This window comes from Aquarana catesbeiana, linkage group LG02, assembly GCF_042186555.1.
Source record: "Aquarana catesbeiana isolate 2022-GZ linkage group LG02, ASM4218655v1, whole genome shotgun sequence".
Lineage (NCBI taxonomy): Eukaryota > Metazoa > Chordata > Amphibia > Anura > Ranidae > Aquarana > Aquarana catesbeiana.
This window is the reverse complement of record NC_133325.1, coordinates 163,655,829-163,677,179: the sequence shown is the minus strand read 5'-3', so window position 1 is coordinate 163,677,179 and position 21,351 is coordinate 163,655,829. Positions and strand designations below refer to the sequence as shown.

The following is a 21,351-nucleotide window of genomic DNA, read 5'->3' as shown; positions in this document are numbered from 1 at the left end:
AAGATGGATGGAGCCAAATACAGGGAAATCTTAGAAGAAAACCCGTTAAGAGAGTCTGCAAAAGACTTGAGACTGGGGTGAAGGTTCACCTTCCAGCAGGACAACAACCCTAAACATACAGCCAAAGCTACAATGAAATGGTTTAGATCAAAGCATATGGGCAAAGATTTCACACTCTAGATCAGGGTTTCTCAACTCCAGTCCTCAAGGCGCACCAACAGGTCATGTTTTCAGGATTTCCCTCAGATGAAACGGCTGTGGTAATTACTAAGGCAGTGAAACTGATCAAATCACCTGTGCAAAATAGTGGAAATCCTGAAAACATGACCTGTTGGTGCGCCTTGAGGACTGGAGTTGAGAAGCACTGCTCTAGATGTACAAAGCTCTGGTAGAGACATACCCAAAAAGACTTGCAGCTGTAATTGTAGCGAATGGTGGTTCTACAAAGTATTGACTCAGGAGGGCTGAATACAAATGCACGCTACACTTTTCACATATTTATTTGTAAACAATTTTGAAAAACATTTATCATTTTCTTTCCACTTCACAATTATGTGCCACTTTGTGTTGGTCTATCACATAAAATCCCAATAAAATACATTTACGTTTTTTGGTTGTAACATGATAAAATGTGTCAGATTTTAAAGGGTATGAATACTTTTTTAAGGCACTGTATATTTGTGAAACAAGTTATTGGGGCCAAAGACCAAAACCATATAAATTACTTATTCCAAAAATGGTTTGATGCTGCGGTTTTCATTAAGGCCTGGATTCTTAGCGGCTAGCTTCTAGTTAAAAAAAAATACATTTTGTGTCTAATTGGAAAGGATGTCTATCAAAGTCACCCCCTCATCCTGAGTGTTTCAAATGTTCTAAGGCAGGGATCTCCAAACAACGGCCCTCCGGCTGTTGTGGAACTACACGTCCCATGAGGCATTGTAAAACCGACATTACTAGGCATGATAGGAATTGTAGTTCCTGAACAACTGGAGAGCCATAGTTTAGAAACCCCTGTTCTAAGGCATAGAACTTAATTACTGTGGCTTTGAATCTGTGAAACAAGCCCACATGTCTGCTGATTGACATGATCATCTTACCGGTATTTGTTGCCTTTGTTTTACCAAAATAAAAAGCATTATATACTGTATGCATAAAACACACTACCCCCCTCTGTGTGACAATTAACGTAATGTAACCCCTTAATACCAAATGATCTTATTACCCTTTCGATTGAGCTATAAGGTCTTCCAATCTTGAACAATTTCTTTCAACCTTAGGTACTGTCCATTTGGAATGCAGTTAAGAGGTTTAGGATGGGCGGTTACTGCATGTAGGATTGTGTTAGCAGATGATGGTTTTCTATACAGATCAGAGATTAGGAGTCATGTGGTGCCTGACAAAGCAGTCCTGCATTGCTATGAAACGTTGCACTTTGTTCTTGACGTGATCATTCTCCGATAAAAAACATTTGAACTTAATCTGAAAATCCGTGGTGTGCTGGCATATCTGCATTTGACTGTCTGTAGAACAGCCGCCTCTCCCATACCCCCCATCAGGGCAAGCCTGATCATTGGAGGAGAGCAGGCTGAGTTCTCAACATAACTACAAAAACGACCACGCTGTGCTCTCATGCCTAGTGTGGCCAGTTTTTAGGGAAAGCAGAAGGACTAGCAGGAACACCAGGTATTTCACACAAAGAAAGCAATACAGAGAACAGGATACGTTTTCATCTTTTTCATACAAGTATGTGGTACAGCAGGCACATATCAGGAATATGAAATGCTGCATTTACGTTGCAATGGAAAGTTTGAGATTTTTTTTCTATAATGGGTATCTGCTGTAAGTGATGGGCCGAATTGGTGAGATCTCTTAATAAGACAATCTCAACACCATTACTATCTTCATATCACGAACCACTTATAAATTATTAATTATAAATCTTTTCCACATCTGTCAGGCACAAGAAATTGGGAAGATGTGTGTTCTTTATCATGAATACCATGTTGTAGAGTAAGCTTTCTCAAACAAATAAATATTCTTAGCTACTTCAAACCGGTCTAGTTCTTTAAATGGACACAAATGTAAAGGCTAATGAATGAACTACAAGTACCGTCAGCCACTGCAGCAAATGGCTTGTAGTTCTCAAAGAACTCCGAGGGCGCTGGTGAGAGCTCTTGTAGTTAATCGATTCTTCCTGCAGTTCAGTAACTGCCTGTCCATAAAGGAGGTATGGGCAGACAGCTAACTGGAAGTCTGCAGGATCCTGGCATTGCACCCCGAATGCCAGCCTGCATGAAGAAAAAAAAAAAAAGAAAAAAAAAAAAAGCACATTTTTTTTTTTTACCAGCAAAAAGATTGCCAACTAATATGCACTGCACAAACTGCCCCTCCCTTTCATAGTCTGCTAAACAGAGGATTACAAGAGGCTTAAACGCAGGTACTTACATCAGTTGCAAGAAACTGCATAAATTGGGTTTTTTCAAAATAAAAACATATGTGGGGAATGCATTCCAGAAGTGATGTTTGTCTCACAATATTCTGGGGGTGACTGGGGCTGGACCCCAGGGAACTGCCTGCCAATACCTAACTTAATAAACCCACCAAGAGTTAAAAACAATAAAAAAAAAAAAAAAAAGTTTAATCTTGCATTCAGGCTTTCAAGTATATTTAGAAAACTGTATAATAAAAACATAAAATGAGACACAACAAGGTAAAGCATAGTCACCTACAAAAAGGCCATTCTGCCTAGTAGTAAATTATATTTTTTTGTTGGAACGTCTCCTATTGCCATATCCCCACAACTTAATCATTAAGAGACCTTAGCTGCTCAAGAACAAAGACCAACTAATGCTTCTGAGCTGCAGAATGAATTTTGATTTAAAACAACTCAGATTCCAGAACATGAATAATGCTCAATATTGATGCCAAATCCAGGACTCTTCACTTTAGAATGTCTTCAGAGATCTGCCTTCTTATCTTATGCTTCCAGATTATTGCAGATTGATGATGCGACAAACATCCAGTTTTATTCTTGCTACAACTACATTTCTTTATTCCTTAAAGTCCTGTTTTCTACCCGTTGAAATACAGCCAGGAAGTTTTGGCCTTTATTACGCTGAACTTTCTTCCCTTCTTCTGTAGATGAGCCCAATTTGTCTATGATGATATCGTCAGCCTATAGACACCAAAATTGAGGGTCAGAGTTAAAAATAAATACATAAATAAAAAACACATCCAATAAAATAGTACATTTTTATGTCAGTTAAATATCTTACCAATTGTTCTTTTGAGACCCGCTCAAAAAGTGGATGCTCTGTGAAATGTTTCACCATCCATTCGTGAACTTCTTCTACATCTGTGATTGTATATACCAACCCCTGCAATGCATATTTATCACACAGATTATTATACTATATGGCACAATATTACAAACGATACAGTGGATATAAAAAAAAAGTCTACACACCCCTGTTAAAAAGTCAGGTTTCTGTGATGTAAAAAAAAAAATAATAATAATAATATGAGACAAAGATAAATCATTTCAGAACTTTTTTCATCTTTAATGTGAACTATAAACTGTACAACTCAGTTGAACAACAAACTGAAATCTTTTAGGTGGAGGAAAGTAAAAAATAAAAAAAATAAAATAATATGGTTGAATAAGTGTGCACACCCTTAAACGAATCATATTTTGATTTTATTACAGCACTCAGTCTTTTTGGGTATGAGTCTATCAGCATGGCACATCTTGACTTGGCAATATTTGCCCACTCCTCTTTGCAAAGACACTACAAATCTGTCAGATTGCAAGGACATCTCCTGTGCACAGCCCTCTTCAGATAACCCCCATAGATTTTCAATCAAATTCAGGTCTGGGCCATTCCAAAACTTTAATCTTCTGGTGAAGCCATTCCTTTGTTGATTTGGATGTATGCTTTGGGTCGTAGTCATGCTGAAAGATGAAGTTCATGTACATCTTTCTAGCAGAAGCCTGTAGGTTGTGTGCCAATATTGACTGGTATTTGGAACTGTTCATAATTCCCTCTACCTTGATTAAGGCTCCTGCTCCAGATGAAGAAAAACAACCCCAAAGCATGATGCTGCCATCACCATGCTTCACTGTGGCTATGGTGTTCTTTTGGTGATGTGCAGGGTTGTTTTTGCACCAAACATATCTTTTGGAATTATGGCCAAAAAGTTCAACCTTGGTTTCATCAGACCATAACACATTTTCCCACATGCTTTTGGGAGAGTTCAGAAACGTTTTTGCAAAATCTAGCCGGGCTTGGACATTTTTCTTTGTAAGAAAAAGTTTCCGTCTTGCCACACTATCCCATAGCCCAGACATATGAAGAATATGGGAGATTGTTGTTGCATGTACCACACAGCTAGTACTTCCCAGATATTCCTGCAGCTCCTTTAATGTTGCTGTAGGCCTCTTGGCAGTCTCCCTGACCAGTTTTCCTCTCATCAATTTTGGAGGGACGTCCAGTTCTTGGTAATGTCACTGTTGTGTCATATTTTCTCCACTTGATGATGACTGTCTTCACTGTGTACCATGGTATATCTAATGCCTTGGACATTCTTTTGTACCCTTCTCCTGACTAATACCTTTTAACAATGAGATCCCTCTGATACTTTAGAAGCTCTCTCTGCAGACCATGGCTTTTGCAGTAGGATGCAAATAAGAAAATGTCAGGAAATATCTACTAGAACAGCTGAACTTTATTTGGATTTAATCAGAGGCACTTTAAAATGTTGGCAGGTGGGTACCGATTCTTATTTAACATGAGTTTGAACGGATTGCCTAATTCTAAACACAGCTACATCCCCAGTTATAAGAAGGTGTGCACACTTATGCAAACCACATTATTTTAGTTTTTTATTTCAACCCCCCCCTCCCCCGCCTAAGAGATTTCAGTTTGTTTTTCAATCAAGTAAGCCAATTTGTACTGAAGCTGTAAAATATGGTTTGGGCAAGGGTGAAAGCCTAAGTCCAAGTCTTCTGTCACAAATAGTTTGGTTGGGTAGAGGTGCCCCAAACAAAAAATTTCCACTACTAAGTGGCTGCTGTGATAACTGTATTATAAAAACAGTATACAGTATATAAACAGTTCCTTTGGGCGAGATTGCCCCAATTGAACAATTTAGGATCACAGAAAGATTAAACTTAGACTGTAAACATGCTACCCTACTCACATTTACTCACCCCAACTCGCAGCACATATGCGTATTCTGCTAGCAGTGTGGAACTAATAATTCTCCATTTATGCTTTGTCTTCTTAAAGTGAGGATCAGGAAACAGGAAGAACATCTTACTCAGCTACAACAAAAGAAAATATTTATATACATTATAGTCATATGAACAATTAAAAATGAGATGCACCAAAAATGTCATTTCCTGGGTCTGGGGAATAGCCAAAAGCTTTGGCAGCATATAAATATTGCTGCCAGACAGTAAAGCCACAGATGACATTTATATCATTTAAACAGGTCATCAGAATAAAGCTTTGTTAAAATGACTTAATAGCCGACCCTCTACGGGTACCAATAAGAGACAGTCCAGTCCACATCCAACTGTTAAACCAACCATATATGATTATTTTTCCATTCAACCAGTATGTGATTCACTCATTCGCAGTAGGAAACTGGCAGTGAAGGGGAAGCTCCACTTGTTTGCTTCCTGCCCCACTCTGCTGCAACATTTGGCACCTTTCAAAACCAGGTACCCGCTCCCACTTCTGGGTAAGATCGCCGCAATTGTTGTTCGGCGATCTACGCAATTTCTGGCCCCTCCTCCTTCCCTCCCTGCTGCCTTCTGGGAGACACACAGGTTCCAGAATACAGCGGGACCATAAAAGCACAGCGCGACTCGTGCATGCGCAGTAGGAAACAGGCTATGAAGCCGCAAGTCTTCACTTACGGTTTCCCTTACTAAAGATGCCAGCTCCTGCACCCGGAGCCAATGGACTTACGGGATCCCTGAACAGGCAAGTGTCCTTATATTAAAAGTTAGCAGCTACAGTATTTGTAGCTGCAGACTTTTTTTTATATCAAGCAGGGTTTTATTTTTCTTGTCAAAAGTACATACATGGTATGACATACATTCAGGATACATCAGATATACAGGTTTGCAGGCATTAATTGTATACATGACCTGAAAATATATTGCCGTATTGTGATCATATGGAAAAATAAGAAATTGCTCCAGGGGATGACCGTGTGTTCTGCTCATATTACCCATGGAATGAGAGGTTTACAGTGTGGTAACTACCTGGGTAAAGAGTCATCGGTTATGTTATGAACAGGTGTCGGAGTCTTGTAACCAGCAGTCCCAAATTTTATTGTATTTGGCAGGACACCCTCTGTTGATGTATATAAATTTTTTGTACGGTGGAGTGTTATTTATTTCCGCCTTCCACTCCACAAATCTTGGCAAGGGCCTCATCCAGTTTCTAGCCATCACCTTCCGTGCTGAGAACAGCGTCTCATTCAGGAACGTCTTTGTGTACTTATCAATAGTGTCAGTTAGTGAACGTGCCTACCTCCTTTCCAGACATCTGGCAGAGAGTAGATTGGGTGTTTTTATATCTAGCCACCCTGATGGGGGTGAGGTATGCCTGATGAATTATGTAAATTTGGGTTAGTCTATCAGAGTTTAGGTGAGATTGCCTTGCAGGATTCAAAGAAATCCTCCCATTCTTCGTCTTCTATTACTCTCTCCCAGCAGGGTTTAAGGCCGTAAGCCAATTTGGTGGATACTGGGGTGGAAAGCATATTATAAAAGGCCGATGTTAGCTTTTGGGATCTGTATTTTTAACTATTGCCATAATGACATTGGGAGTGGGCTGGAGGGGGGATGTTGGAAATTGAGTTTGGGCTGCATGTTTTACTTGCAGGAATCTAAAGAGCATGTGGTTAGGGAGTGTGAATTCTTCTTTAAGCGCAGTGAAGGTTTTGAGGGTTCCATTTGTGGTCAATTGTTGCATACATATGATGCCATAAGTGGACCAGAGGTCCGCATCAGGCAATTGTAAGAATTCAGGTAGATTTTTATTACGCTACAGCGGGGTGTAGTCATTATATTAAAGAATCCCCAATTTAGATGAAGCTATATCCCATATGCGTCTGTAGTGGTATAAGAGTTTTCCTAACACTGCCTGGTCCTGTATTGCTAGAACCTATTGTTATTGCATAGATTGAGTCTTTGGTGTGTCTGGCCCACTTGAGACATATTAGCTGGATGAATCGCTCTCTGTCGGTCTTATCTAAGTGATAAAATTGGGACAATTGGGACGCTATATAGTAGCGATTGAAGTCAGGCAATGCAGTGCCTCCAAGATAAGTGGGATTTTTAAGCGCCTGCCAAGCCAATTTATGTCCTTTGGTTCCTCATACGAAGGGTTTGAGGAAGGCCTTGAGGGATTTAAAGTACTTCAGGGGTAGATATACTGGGGTGTACATACAATATTTTGAGGAGGAGAATCATTTTAATTAGATTTACCCGACAATTTTAGATTTTACGTGAGAAATGAGGGGTTCTATGTTTAAATGTACGTAGTCTGCTGGTGATCTGGAAACGTGTATCCCCAGGTATTTAACGATGCTGACTCGTTGCAGCGGTAGGTTGGCCAGAGACTCAGTCAGTGGGAAGCTGTCTATTGGTAATATTTAGGATTTCTCCCAGTTAATCTTTGAGCCAGAGAAGTTTCCAAATAGTTCAATTGTTTGTAGCAATGTGCATAGAGAGGGACCCGAGTCCACCAGGTGTGTCATCCGCGTACATACTAATTTTTTCAGTCAGAGTACCTGAACTCAATCCCTTGATCTCTGGGTTAACTCGGATGGAGATGGCCAAGGGTTCTGCCGCTAGGGCGTATAGAAATGGTGATAGAGGGCAGCCCTGCCTCATGCCTCTACTGGAGGTCAAACTGCTGGGAGGGCCATTCATTGGCTACCACTTTGGCCGTGGGTGTCTGGTATAACAATTGAACCCAAATAATGAACTTTGGTCCAAAGCCATATCCCTCCAGGCAACTCCAGAGATACTCCCACTCTACAGAATCGAATGGTTTTGCCGTGTCTAAGGTTACTACCACCCGGGATCCAGCTTCTGCGTGTGTGGCTTGCGGCTTGATGTACAGTTTGCGCAAGTTAAAAGGAAGTGTTACAGCCCGGCATAAAACATGCCTGGTCGGCATGTATCAGGGAGAGAATAACTTGGTTTAGTCTCAGAGATAGTACCTTGGCCAAGATTTTTATGTCTACTTGTAGCAGAGAAATGGGACGATAGGATCCCGGGTAGCCCGGGTCTTTTCCCGGTTGGGGATAAGGACTATTGTTGCCTTTCTCATAGAGAGGGGCAGGGTAAAGGTCTCGAACAAGTGATTGTAAAGAGCGAGCAGTTCACTAAATTGAGAGTAAAACTCGATAGGGATACCGTCCGAGCCCGGAGATTTGGATCTTGCAAAGCTAGTTATTGCAGTGGTTATTTCATCTGTAGTCAGGGGTGCCTCAAGGAGGTCAATTTGGTCACTTGTCAATTGGGGGAGGGTGATACTATGCAGGAACGCCGTTCTCGAGTCTGTGTAGTCTGTCACCGTCGTCTTGTATAGGTCTGCAAAGAATTCTCTAAACATAGAGGTTACACTTTGTGGATCTGTGATCTGTTGGCCCCCCGGTCCATGTAGAGTGATGACCACTGGGGGTCTGTCTTCGCTATGCACTAAGTATGCTAGGAGCTTACCTGCCTTTTCCCCGTGTTCAAATAGTTTTTGTTTAGTAAAGAAAAGTTTTTGTCGGGCCTTTGTGTATTGCAGTTGAGTTACTACTCTGGATTGCATTTTAAGTTGGGCTGCTGTTGCTGGGGTGGGATTAGTGTCATATTCTTGTTCTGTGAAGGCTAACTCCACTACCGCCCTATCAAAGGCGCCAGCGGAATCCGTTTTGATCTTATTTATATGTGAAATCAGGGAAGTTCGGGCATGTGTTTTAAATGAGTCCCAGATTGCTGCTATGGAGGCTGTTTGGTCATTTTCTAAAAAATATTGCGTCCATTGGTTTAGGTCATCATCCTCCAGGAACAGTGAGAGCCAGAACGGATTTAGACGCCAGGGTCTCATTGGTTTATCTATGGGGATGCTCAGGGTGGCCCAATATGGGCTATGATCAGATAATAGTCTTGGACAGAAAACGGTGTCTCTGATCCGTGGTGCCAGACTTCGTGACATAAGGATGAAATCTATACGGTACATGGAATTGTGACCGGGGGAGAAACATGAGTAGGCCCGTGTGTGTGGGAATTTGTGACGCCAGGTGTCTATTAAGTGGAAGGTGGAGATCAGTTTTGAAAATGTTGCCAGTGCTGAAGAGACAACTGTTGGCTGTGCTGTTTGGAGCTTGTCGAGAGCTGGGCACAAGGTGGTATTAAAGCCCCCAAGCCATATTGCTGGTATTGTGGGATAGCGATCCATGTAAGAGAATCCCTCCATGACCCCAGTTGTACCTTAATGGAGGAGGTATGCAGAAGGCCATAAGAAGAAGCGGTTCGCCGTATAGCTTAGCAAGGGGAAATACATACCAGCCCTGCTGGTCTGCGAGTACCTCTCCCAGCTCAAAAATGTACTCATTTGGCTATTAGTATTGAGACTCCTCTAGCATGAGTTGTGTGGGTGGAGTGATACGCCCACCCGACCCAAGGGTGGCGTAGGGCCATCTGAAGTCTCCCCTCTATATGTGTCTCCACCAACATCACCACATCAGCCCTTTGTTTTTAAAAGAATGCAATCGCTGCCGAGCGCTTGATTTTCTCACGCAGGCCCCGTACATTCCATGTGAGAAATATAGATGCCATATAATTAAAATTAGAACATAACACCTCTTCATTGTATCGCGTGATGTGTAATCTAGTGAAAGCACATGAAGAGCCCTAAATATAGACAAAAAATTAGAGTATCAAAAATTCAAACAATATATGTGTTAACCATTCAATATGTATACATATTCCAATTATCTCCTCCTGTAGCATTGCCTGTACACTTAAAGGGGTTGTAAAGGTATACATTTTTTCACCTTAATGCATTCTATGCATTAAGGTGAAAAAACTTTTGACAATACCGCCGCCCCCAGCCCCCCCGTTTTACTTACCTGACACCTCGAAACTCAGCCGCTCGCTCCCGACCTCCAGTTCGCCGCTCAGCCTGGTCGCTGATTGGCTATAGTGGATGGATAGAAAGCAGCGCAGCCATTGGCTCGCGCTGCTGTCAATCACATCCAATGACGCGGCGTGCCGGGGGGCGGGGCCGAGTGATACAGCGAGCGGCTATAGCCGCCGGCTGTATCACGGGAGTGCGCCCGCAATAACTAACCACCATGCGAGGGAGCTCGCATTAAGGTGGTTAGTTCTTGCGGGGAGGAGCTGAAACAGCTGCCGAGGGACCCCAGAAGAGCAGGTTCAGGGCCACTCTGTGCAGAACGAGCTGCACAGTGAAGGTAAGTATAACATGTTTTTTTTTTTTTTTTAAATAACAAAAATTACCTTTACAACCCCTTTAAGACTTGTAGGAATAACTGTGTAACATCCCCTCCCCACACCCACCCCAACATATGCGGGCATAATCCCCTAACAACTGTAAACTACCAACTAGGAAAAGCAGTATCTGTGAACCAGAGAAAAAAAAATTAAATGTAGAACAGTTCTATCCACCGGGTTGGACAAAGGCGTTTGATCAAGCACCTCTGTACCGGATGAGGCTCAAGAAGTGCATGCCTTAGGAAGTTGTTATTAAATACCGGTATCCAGTCCCAGTTTCTTTTTCCGTCCGCATGGTGGTGATTCCCAGCAGTCAATAGGGCAAAAACTCGCTGCACTGTGCACGCGGTCTGCAGAAAACCGTGTTCCCACAGCTCCGGAAAATTAGTAAATACAGGGGTGCAAGAAAGACCCCTCGAGGGGGTAATAAGATGTATTCGTTTGACTCACATTTTGTAGGATAGGTCAGTTCCTTGATTGTCACTTGGATAGTTCCCTAGTTTCAATTCTGGCTGTACAGTCAGCGGGGTTAGAAGTTCCTTGCACTGCCACGACCTAATAAAGTTACATCTGGGGCGAATGTTAACCAAGAATGAGGGTCAGGGCAGCCGTGTATCAAGGAGAAAATGGCATAGTGGGCCAGGGAATGTGAATAAACAGTGCGGCAAAAAAGGAAAAAGATAGTATCTCACCATATGGCTCTTCTGGTGTTCTGTTATTCAGCTCTGTCAGGGGCAATCCTGCGTTCCAGCCAAGAGATGACCTCGAGGATCCTCAAAGAAGAGTACACGGTCTCCATTCTCCACTCAGGCGGGCTGGAAACAGCATGGAGTGCTTCATGTGGTGGCTGCGCAGCATGCGTTTAGCCTCCATGAATCCCTGACAACGATTCTGTATCTCCGCGGAGAAGTGGGGGAAGACTGCCACTTTAATCTTTCCAATGGGGATGTTTCCCTTTTCTCTTGCCATCCTCAGGGCAGCATCCCTATCTTTGTAATTTAGAAAGTTTGCGTTGAAGGTTACGGGGGGGGAGCTCCCTGAGGGGGGGGCCTTGCAGGCATACGGTGTGCCCTCTCAACCGCAAGCATGGGGGAGAAGGCATCCCAACCGTAGGTATTTATCAACAGTTGCTCCAGAAATGTTGTGGGGTCTGTACCTTCCGCCCCTCTGGGAGACCGATGTTGCACCTTCTTAGCCGGTCCTCCATGTCATCTTGTTTGACAAGGAGCTGGTTAATTTGTCTTTGCATTTGTTCTGATCCGGCCTGTAATGGCGGGAGGGCATCTTCCACTGTACTGATGCGAGTCTCAGTCTCCCTAACCCGATTGCGGAGTTTCTGGAAGTCTTGTCTTATTAAAGAAATGTCAATTTTAACTTCCTCGATCTGGGCAGTGAGGGAGGTACGGCACAGTGCGATAGCCACCAGCAGCCTGTCTGTGTCTCCTGTCCCCCTCTCGCCATCTTGACGGCGGTACTGTGCTAGCTTCGTCGTTGACGATTTTTGGCCTTATGGACCCTCACCTGAATTGATTCAGGTGTTGGCATTGGCATCTTAAAGAGAAGTTCCAGCCTGGGAAATTAAAAGTCAGCAGCTGCAGGGGGCATGGCCTGACCTTGCATGACATAGGCTGCATCTCCCCGGAGCTCCGGCGAGTGATCCTGCATACATGCTAATCCTTAGACTCTACAGTGAGATTTTACTCCCAGATTGGCTTGGAAGGTACCCCCTTCCTCTAAGGTTACCATGTCATTTTATGGATCATATAGCCCTCTTCACAAAGAAATGAATAAAAGACCCCTAAAAACAGCTCCGCCAAAACATGTTGGCAAGAAATACACTTTAAAAAACAAAGACATATTGTATATTTGATACCTGTGCTTTTCTGAAGAAGTTAGGTAGGTATTTCATAGCATTGCTTCTGATACAGGCAATATTCTGGTACTGGCCCGGATGACTGGCTCTCAGTGACTTGATTCGGTCTTGCACATAGTCAGATACCTTAACACGTATCTCCAGTCCAAGCATGAGTTTATTTGGAAATAACGGAGACAGTTCCACTATAAGTGCAATTACACATACCTATTAATAAATGCACTACATAGAAACATGCAGTTGTTAAAATAACATTTCCTTCTTACAGATAGCAAACAGTGTTGGTAATGGTCCAAATACCCTGACCCACATAATAACACACAACTAATAATTAAACATTAGTACATACTGGGGACTTAGGATAATCAAAAGGTCATATGTAGTACAAATACTACCAAAACAGATTCTTAATAAAACATTTATACCCTGATACCCTGGAAATGTTAGCTACCCTGTCCCAGTATAAACATGGTAAGTGAAAGTTGATACAATGCTTAGCAAGCGGGTGGTGGTAGATTTTTGACATGTTTTGCAGATGTTTAGACATCTGCTACATCAAAAGACAGGAGGTTCCGAGTATGTACTATTGGCTTATGGACCTTAGGACCTTTCTTCCTATATACTAAGACATTCTAAAGCAACGCCTAATAAAAACAAATCTTAGAAAGAAAAACAGAAATCCTTAAAGGCCAAGTTCTCCTTTAGAACATGTTACATCCGTATTTAGAGCAGGGGCTTTTTTACCCTGCAGACGCTGTCCACCCGCACTGCCCCATTTCATTCACAGGGATCTGCAAATGAATAAACTAGAAGTCCTGTCTTCCACTGGGGCAGATGGCTTGTAGTTTTCAATGGACTAAGAGTGCCCTGATCTGCGCACCTAGTCTTCACTCTTTCTCCAGCTTCCTAATGAAAAGCCCATACAAAAAGGTACAGGCAGAATGTTGGGAGGGAAACTCTGCAGGCGTCTGACATTACACCGATGGTCCACTGATCGCAGGTGCAATGCTTTGCAGGCCCCTGTAGGAAAAAATAAATGCGCATTTTGCTCTGCAAAGATACAATGCTGTGAAAAAGCATTTGCCTGATTTTTTTTTTACTTTTTGCATATTTGTCACACTTAAATGACCCAGATTAACAAATTTTATTATTACACAAAGATAACCCGAGTAAATACAAAATGCAGTTTTTAAATGATGGTTACAAAGTGCTGTTTTTAAATGATGGTTTCATTTATTAAGGCAAAAAAAGCTGTCCAAACCTGCCTGGCTTTATGTGAAAAAGTTATTGCCCCTAAACCTAATAACTGTTTGTGCCACCCTTGGCAGCAACAACTACAATCAAGCGTTTGCGATAACTGGCAATGAGTCATTCACATTGCTTTGGAGCAATTTTGGCCCACTCTTCTTTGCAGAATTCTTTTAAATTCAGCCACATTGGATTGGTTTTCCCGTGTAAGGTCATGATACAGCATCTCAATTGGATTTAAGTCCGGACTTTCACTAGGCCACTCCAACACCTAAATTTTGCTTTGTTTGAACCATTTGGAGGTGAACTTGCTGTTGTGTTTCAGATCAATGTCCTGCTGCATAACCCAAGTGCACTTAGGATTTTCTGTTAGATTTTCATGGTTCCATCAATTATGGTAAGTGGTCCAGGTCCTGAAGCTGCGAAGCAGCCCCAGACCATCATGCTACCACCATGTCTGACTGTTGGTATGATGTTCTTGTTATGACATGCTGTATTCGTTTTATGCCAGATGTAACGGGACATAGACTTTCCAAAAAGTAAAATGTTTGTCTCATCAGTCCACAGATTATTTGCCTAAAAGTCTTGGGGATAATCAAGATGTTTGATAAATGTGAGATGAGCCTTTGTTCTTTTTGGTTAGCAGTGGCTTTGGCCTTGGAACTCTCCCATAGATACAATTTTTGCCCAGCCTCTTTCTTATTGTTGAATCATGAACACTGATCTTACCTGAGGCAAGTGAGGCCTGCAATTCTTTAGATGTTGTTCTCGGTTCTTTTATGACCTCCTGGTTGCGTCGTTGTCATGCTCTTGGAGTCATTTTTGTAGACCGGCCACTCCTGGGAAGGTTCACCACTGTTCCAAGTTATCTCGATTTGTGGATAATGGCTCTCCCCGTGGTTCAGAGTTCCAAAGCCTTAGAAATGGCTTTGAAACCCTTCCTAGACCGATTAATGTACATTACTTTGTTTCTAATCTGTTCTTGAAAATGTTTAAGATTGTGGCATGATGTGTGGCTTTTTGTGATCTGTTAAAAGCTGTTTGACAAAATGAAGCACGCTATTTATGTGATTTTTTTGAGTCAACAGGTCTGGCAGTAATCAGGCCTGGGTGTGGCAAGTGAAATTTAACTCAGCTTTCCAAAAAATTGTGGTTAATCACAGTTCATTCATGATTCAGCATGGGAAGGGGCAAGTACTTTCACATAGGGCCAGGCGGGTTTAAACAGCTTTTTTTCCCTTAATAAATGAGATAATTTAAAAACTGCATCTTGGATTTACGCGGGTTATCTTTGTGAAATATTAAAATTTGTTTGATGATCTGAATTCTTTAAGTGTGAGAAATATGCAAAAAAAAAAAAAAAAAAATCAAGAAGGGGGCAAATATTTTTCACAGCACTGTATGTGTATTTATTATTTTACTTAAAAGGTAAACTTAGCCTTTAATATACATTCAAAAGTGTGAAAGGATCCTGGCCATTCTTCATGTCATAGATTATCTATGCTTTAAAAAAAAAAAATGAAGACTGTTAAAGAATTGGCCCTGGATTAAAAAGTACATATCTTGTATTATTTTCTAAGCAGAGTGCATTTTCGGGGGCTTTTTCTTTTTTCAGGCATGCATAAGAGCCAGGGCATTACGTAACTTAAACTTCCCTGACCATAATAAGTAGCATTCAACAGGCTTGGGAATTAATTTGTCCTCTACTACAACAGGCATTCCTATCTATCAAGTGTATAAAATAAAAAAAATAAAAAAAACACATTCCTCTCTCAATCAGTACCTTCAGCAAGAGTCTGAAGGAGTGAACTGTTTTGTATGGCCAGAATAAGGAATTTATTTGAAGTATCTACAATACCATGTGGGCTTTTATACAAAGACATGAAATTAAAACTCTCATTTTTGTTGGGAGAGAAAAAAAAAACCCATTTATAGCGATTACAAATCCGCAAACAACTTGGCTACATTTGCATGAGCATGTTTCCTTGGTGCCTGCCAAGCCTTTTGCCTCCATTCTCCCAAACACCAGGTTAAAAGGGTTGTACTGCACCCAAAGACCCATTGCAATGTGATGGAGCTGAACACTGCATGCCATCATGCTGCACAATGCCTGCAAAACACAGATATATACCAACTCTACTTTTTGGACCATGTTACACCCATATCCAGTTGTAACAAATGGGAAAGAGGGAGGGGGAAAAAGTATTTGATCCCCTGCTGATTTTGTTTGCCCACTGACAAAGAAATGATCAGTCTATAATTTTAATGGTAGGTTTAATTTAACAGTGAGAGACAGAATAACAAAATTATCCAGAAAAACACATTTCAAAAGTTATAAATTGATTTGCATTTTAATGAGTGCAATAAGTATTTGATCCCCTATTAATCAGCAAGATTTCTGGCTCTCAGGTGTCTTCTATACAGGTAACAAGCTGAGATTAGGGGCACTCTCTTAAGTTAATGCTCCTAATCTCAGCTTGTTACCTGTATAAAAGACACCTGTCCACAGAAGCAATTAATCAGATTCCAATCTCTCCACCATGGCCAAGACCAAAGAGCTGTCCAAGGATGTCAGGGACAAGATTGTAGACCTAACCAAGGCTGGAATGGGATACAAGACCTTTGCCATGCAGCTTGGTGAGAGGGTGACAAGAGTTGATGCAATTATTAGCAAATGGAAGAAACACAAAATAACTGTCAATCTCACTCAGCCTGGGGCTACATGCAAGATCTCATCTCGTGGAGTTTCAATGATCATAAGGATGGTGAGGAATCAGCCCAGAACTACACAGGAGAATCTTGTCAATGATCTCAAGGAAGCTGGGACCATAGTCACCAAGAAAACAATTGGTAACACACTACGCCATGAAAGGCTGAAATTCTGCAGCGCCCGCAAGGTCCCCCTGCTCAAGAGAGCACATGTACAGGCCCGTCTGAAGTTTGCTAATGAACATCTGAATGATTCAGAAGAGAACTGGGTGAAAGTGTTGTGGTCAGATGAGACCAAAATCGAGCTCTTTGTTATCAACTCAGCTCGTTTTTGGAGGAGGAGGAATGCTGCCTATGACCCCCAAGAACACCATCCCCACCGTCAAACATGGTGGTGGAAACATTATGCTTTGGGGGTGTTTTTCTGCTAAGGGGACAGGACAACGGACAGGGCCATGTACCATCAAATCTTGGGTGAGAACCTCCTTCCCTCAGCCAGGGCATTGAAAATGGGTATGTCAATTCCAGCATGTCAATGACCCAAAACACAAGGCCAAGGCAATAAAGGAGTGGCTCAAGAAGAAACACATTAATGTCCTGGAGTAGCCTAGCCAGTATCCAGACCTTAATGCCATAGAAAATATGTGGGGGGAGCTGAAGGTTCGAGTTACCAAACGTCAGCCTCAAAACCTTAATGACGTGGAGAGAATCTGCAAAGAGGAGTGGGACAAAATCCTCCTGAGATATGTGCAAACCTGATGGCCAACTACAAGAAACATCTGACCTCTGTGATTGCCAACAAGGGTTTTGCCACCAAGTACTTAGTCATGTTTTGCGAAGGGGTCAAATACTTATTTCACTCATTAAAATGCAAATCAATTTATAACATTTTTTTAAATGCGTTTTTCTGGATTTTTGTGTCATTCCGTCTCTCACTGTCAAAATAAACCTATTAAAATTATAGACTGATTATTTCTTTGACAGTGGGAAAAAGTATAGACTGATTATTTCTTTGACAGTGGGCAAAAGTCCCAGTGAGTTACAGCGAGTCCCCCTCACTGTAATATGGTGCAAATGGGACCCTCCCCCCAACTGCTGCCCTCAGTCGCATCATTAATTCACAGAGATCTGTGAAGGAATGAAACGACAAGTCCCATTGGCCACCACAGCACATGGACATGTCGTTTTCAATAGAACACCGGTGCAGCAATCATTGCAGAGACATTGGCTCCCACTGCTGTCAATCATAGCCAGAGAGCTAGGAGAGAGAGGGGGCAAGACCGAGCTGAGGCCGTGTGTGTGAAAGGAGACGCAGGGCAGCGGGTTGGGAGTGAGCCTGCTTGGGTGCCCCCACAGTATTTGTTCATTGATTTCCAATATTGGTTTATGATTTTTAATAAAATATGTTAACCACTTCTGAAAATCTTGAAAAAAAAAAATATTTTCTACTTTCTTCTGGTTGCAGGAAAGAAAAATTGCATCATCTGTGGCCAGCATAAGGATAAGTGCACCTTTGGGAACATCTTCCACCTGTTATTAGGGTGGAACATGCAACATGTTCCCAATGCTGCAGCCACTGCCTGACCCCCCCCCACTGTGGCAGCAGTATGGGGGGGGGGGGGGGGGTGAGTTCCACGTACTAGCTGTCACTTTTTGAAATCTAGCGCAGCCACGTCATTCAGTAACCCATCTTTGTGTGTGAATGAACTACAAGCCCCGACATACTTTGTGGCTGTTGGCTTGTAGTTCTCAATGACCTACCACAGCACTGAGGAGCACCGTGGTAGCCCATTGGATTGGATGAATATAGGATGTACGGGTCCACAGATGACAAATCTGCATGGCAAAAATTAGTATTTATCATTTTTTAAAGTGACAAATGTAAAAATATTTACTAATTTTTGGCCTAAAGACCCCAAATCTCAAAAGAAAATACTTCAACGCTATGCTGAAGCACCATGATGGGCGATATGGATCTTCAGCTGTCCATGGATTTCGCAAGACCATCCAACAACATCCTCACCTAGGCAAGAGTGCCAGAACCTAACATTTTTTTTTATTCAGGGTAGAGGGCTGACAAATAAGTGGACCTCACATTTACATTCGAGGTCCAATTTAAAATCTTGTAGCTTTCAACTGTCGTTTTTTACAGTCCATGATGGAAAGTAAATTAAATAACAGAATGTGTTCCTTGGAAATGTTACCTGAAGAACACATACTCTATACATTGGGATTCATTTTTGTTATAGCATATAATAAACAGCATACACGAGGTATTATCATATGCATGTGCTTGTATAACTATCATTATACAGTAAAACCTTGGTTTGAGTGAGTTTTGCAAGACAAGCAACATTGTTTAATAAATTTTGACTTGATATACAAGCGATGTCTTGATATATAAGTAGCGTCATGTCACAACTGAGCATAAAAGAGAAGAGAGGCGCCTCTAAGTGTAGCAATATGGTTAAATTTAATGAAGGTACAACATGTAGCAACTCACATGGTTGATGATTAAAAGAGGCACATCTAAGTATGCAGGCATCCGGGGTAAAGCTATCCACATAATCCATCCTCCTCACCACCATCCCTTCCACTCCACCAGCGGTTAAAGCCTCACTTTCAGATCGCTCTACTGCAGGGTAGTCTTCCTGGTTGTGATTACAGACGGACAGCGATGAGATCCGGCGGTGCAGAGGATGGTCTATGTGGACAGCTTTACCCCAGATGCCTGCATACTTAGATGTGCCTCTTTTAATCATCAACCATGTGAGTTGAAAAATGTTATACCTTCATTAAATGTAACCATATTGCTACACTTAGAGGCACCTCTCCTCTTTTATACTCTGTAGCTCCTGATGGAGTTTGTTTCTAATCCCCTTGTGGATGGACATTTTATGGTTACACAACCTGGTCACAATGCCATAATCTTTTTATATGGACTATAAACTGAAGGACCTATGAATAAATGATTGTGGAACGAATCATCTGAGTTTCTATTATTTCTTATGGGGAAATGCGCTTTGATATAAAAGAGTGTTTTGGAATACAAGCATGTTCCTGGAACGAATTATGCTCACAATTCAAGATTTTACGGTACCTAATAAACCGCCATATCCGCAGCCGATGTCCGCAAACTCCACCTGAATCTCTTCCTTCTTCTCTGTCAAGTCCTTTACATCATCATGATGGTTATCGGGTGATAAAGGCTTAAAATATTCAGGGTAATATTCTGACCAGTCCATCCGCTGGGGTTTCACTGGGCTGCAAAATAAGACACACAAGCAAAGCACATTTTTTAGGTTTCTATTTACATTCCACTGCAGGTAAATGACAGTGACTGATCCACCACCAGTGAATGTTTGATGAAAGTCACATTCACTGGTTAGTTTGACCAATGCAGGATTAAATGTCAACCTGTCTACGCTCTCTTACTTTGAATGACTTTATCTGAGCTAGACTGCAGAAAAATAGTTTACACGGAAACAGAAGTCAGGACTCTGTTGTTGCCTCCTCTCCCCTCCCCCATAGTGTAAGGCACAGAATGAGAGGTATACACCTTCCTTAGTCTATCTAATGTGCCTATTACACTGAATGCTGCTGGCACTGTAGGTTCCAGCATGTCCTCCCCACTGTTTGCCTTCCCAGGCATGCCAAGCTTTTGTAGCAGACATGATCTGGGAGAACTACTTGCCCTTTTATTATGGTAGACCAAAAGCACCAAATGGCACTCACTAGTGAAAGGTGTGATCGGCCATGGGATTAGAATGAGCTCTCTGTCTGTAATAGCGCTTCTGAGGAAGGGACACTGCCATCCCCGGCTGTGCCTTGGCAGCACAAGGCTGCACTTCAGTCTCAGACATGTCACAACACCCAACACACGGGCACCATGCGGCTCACTCCCTGCCCGGCGCACACCACACGTCATTGTCACCACGTGCCTTTCATTACGCCTGTGATTCGCTGCCTTGTTACAGGAAATCTTTGGCCGATGCGGCCATCTTTAATACTGGCAAACAAACAGTAACAAATGTATTTATTTTACTATAAACAAGTAATAAACACCGAATAGGAAGTGTGCCTGCGTTATCTGATTTCCTGCTTCCAATACTTATTGATTTTCTCCTAGAAAGGAGAAGTTTCACGAATTAGGCAAAATATAGTGAATATTCAGCTAGCAGGGACCATTATTGTGTAGCTTGCCTGAAACTAATGATAGAAATGAAATGCATCATTGCTACCTGCAGTGCAAAATTTCAGTGACTATGTCATGCATTATTCTTCTAAAGTAATAGTAGCCATGTTATACGGTGTTTGGCTCGGTTCACACCAGTGTGTGTGTGGTGCGAGATCACATGTGATTTGTACTGCTGTGCAAATCACATGCGATGTCCGTGCGATGCGATTTCAGCCATACAGATAGTATGGCTGAATTTGCATCGCATTTGAACAAAACTCGCACAGGACCCTTTTTTGGTCCACACCAGAATTGGATCGCATGGGATCTAATTCAAGTCCAAACTGTCAGTTCACAGTGTGATATCATACCTCCCAACGTTTGAACTTAAGAATGAGGGACAAATGAGGGAGTAAGCGAAATGCAGCGCGCATGTAACGGCAAACTGTGGGTGTTGCCAAAATCTTAAGACCCCTTTCACACTGGAGGTGTTTTTCAGGTGCTAAAGGGCTAAAAATATGCCTCTCCTGCAGCCCCAGTGCGTGAGCCCGAGTGCTTTCACACTGGAGCAGTGCGCTTGCAGGACAATAGCACCTGCAAGCAGCATCTTTGGAGTGGTGTATACAACGCTCCTCCACCGCCCTTGCCCATTGAAATCAATGGACACTGCTGCCAAAGCACCTGCAAAACGCTTCGGCAGCGGCACTTTTCGGGCGCATTTAACCCTTTCCTTGGCCGCTAGTGGGGGTTAAAAGCGTCCCACTAGCGCCCGAAAAGCGCCGCTAATGCAACCGCGCTGTGTGTGTGAAAGGA

The 21,351-nt window shown here is 42.3% G+C and overlaps 1 protein-coding gene across 1 annotated transcript; it reads right to left on the bottom strand.

The window, feature by feature from the left end:
• Positions 1-2,648: 2,648 nt before the first annotated feature.
• On the bottom strand, positions 2,649-20,310 carry METTL1 (methyltransferase 1, tRNA methylguanosine). Its single transcript, XM_073613731.1, has 6 exons — positions 20,097-20,310; positions 19,462-19,625; positions 12,405-12,589; positions 5,210-5,323; positions 3,276-3,377; positions 2,649-3,175 (listed from the first exon to the last, which is right to left on the bottom strand). The coding sequence occupies exons 1-6, from the start codon at positions 20,222-20,224 to the stop codon at positions 3,041-3,043; spliced, it is 828 nt and encodes a 275-aa protein (XP_073469832.1). The 5' UTR covers positions 20,225-20,310; the 3' UTR covers positions 2,649-3,040.
• Positions 20,311-21,351: the final 1,041 nt, after the last annotated feature.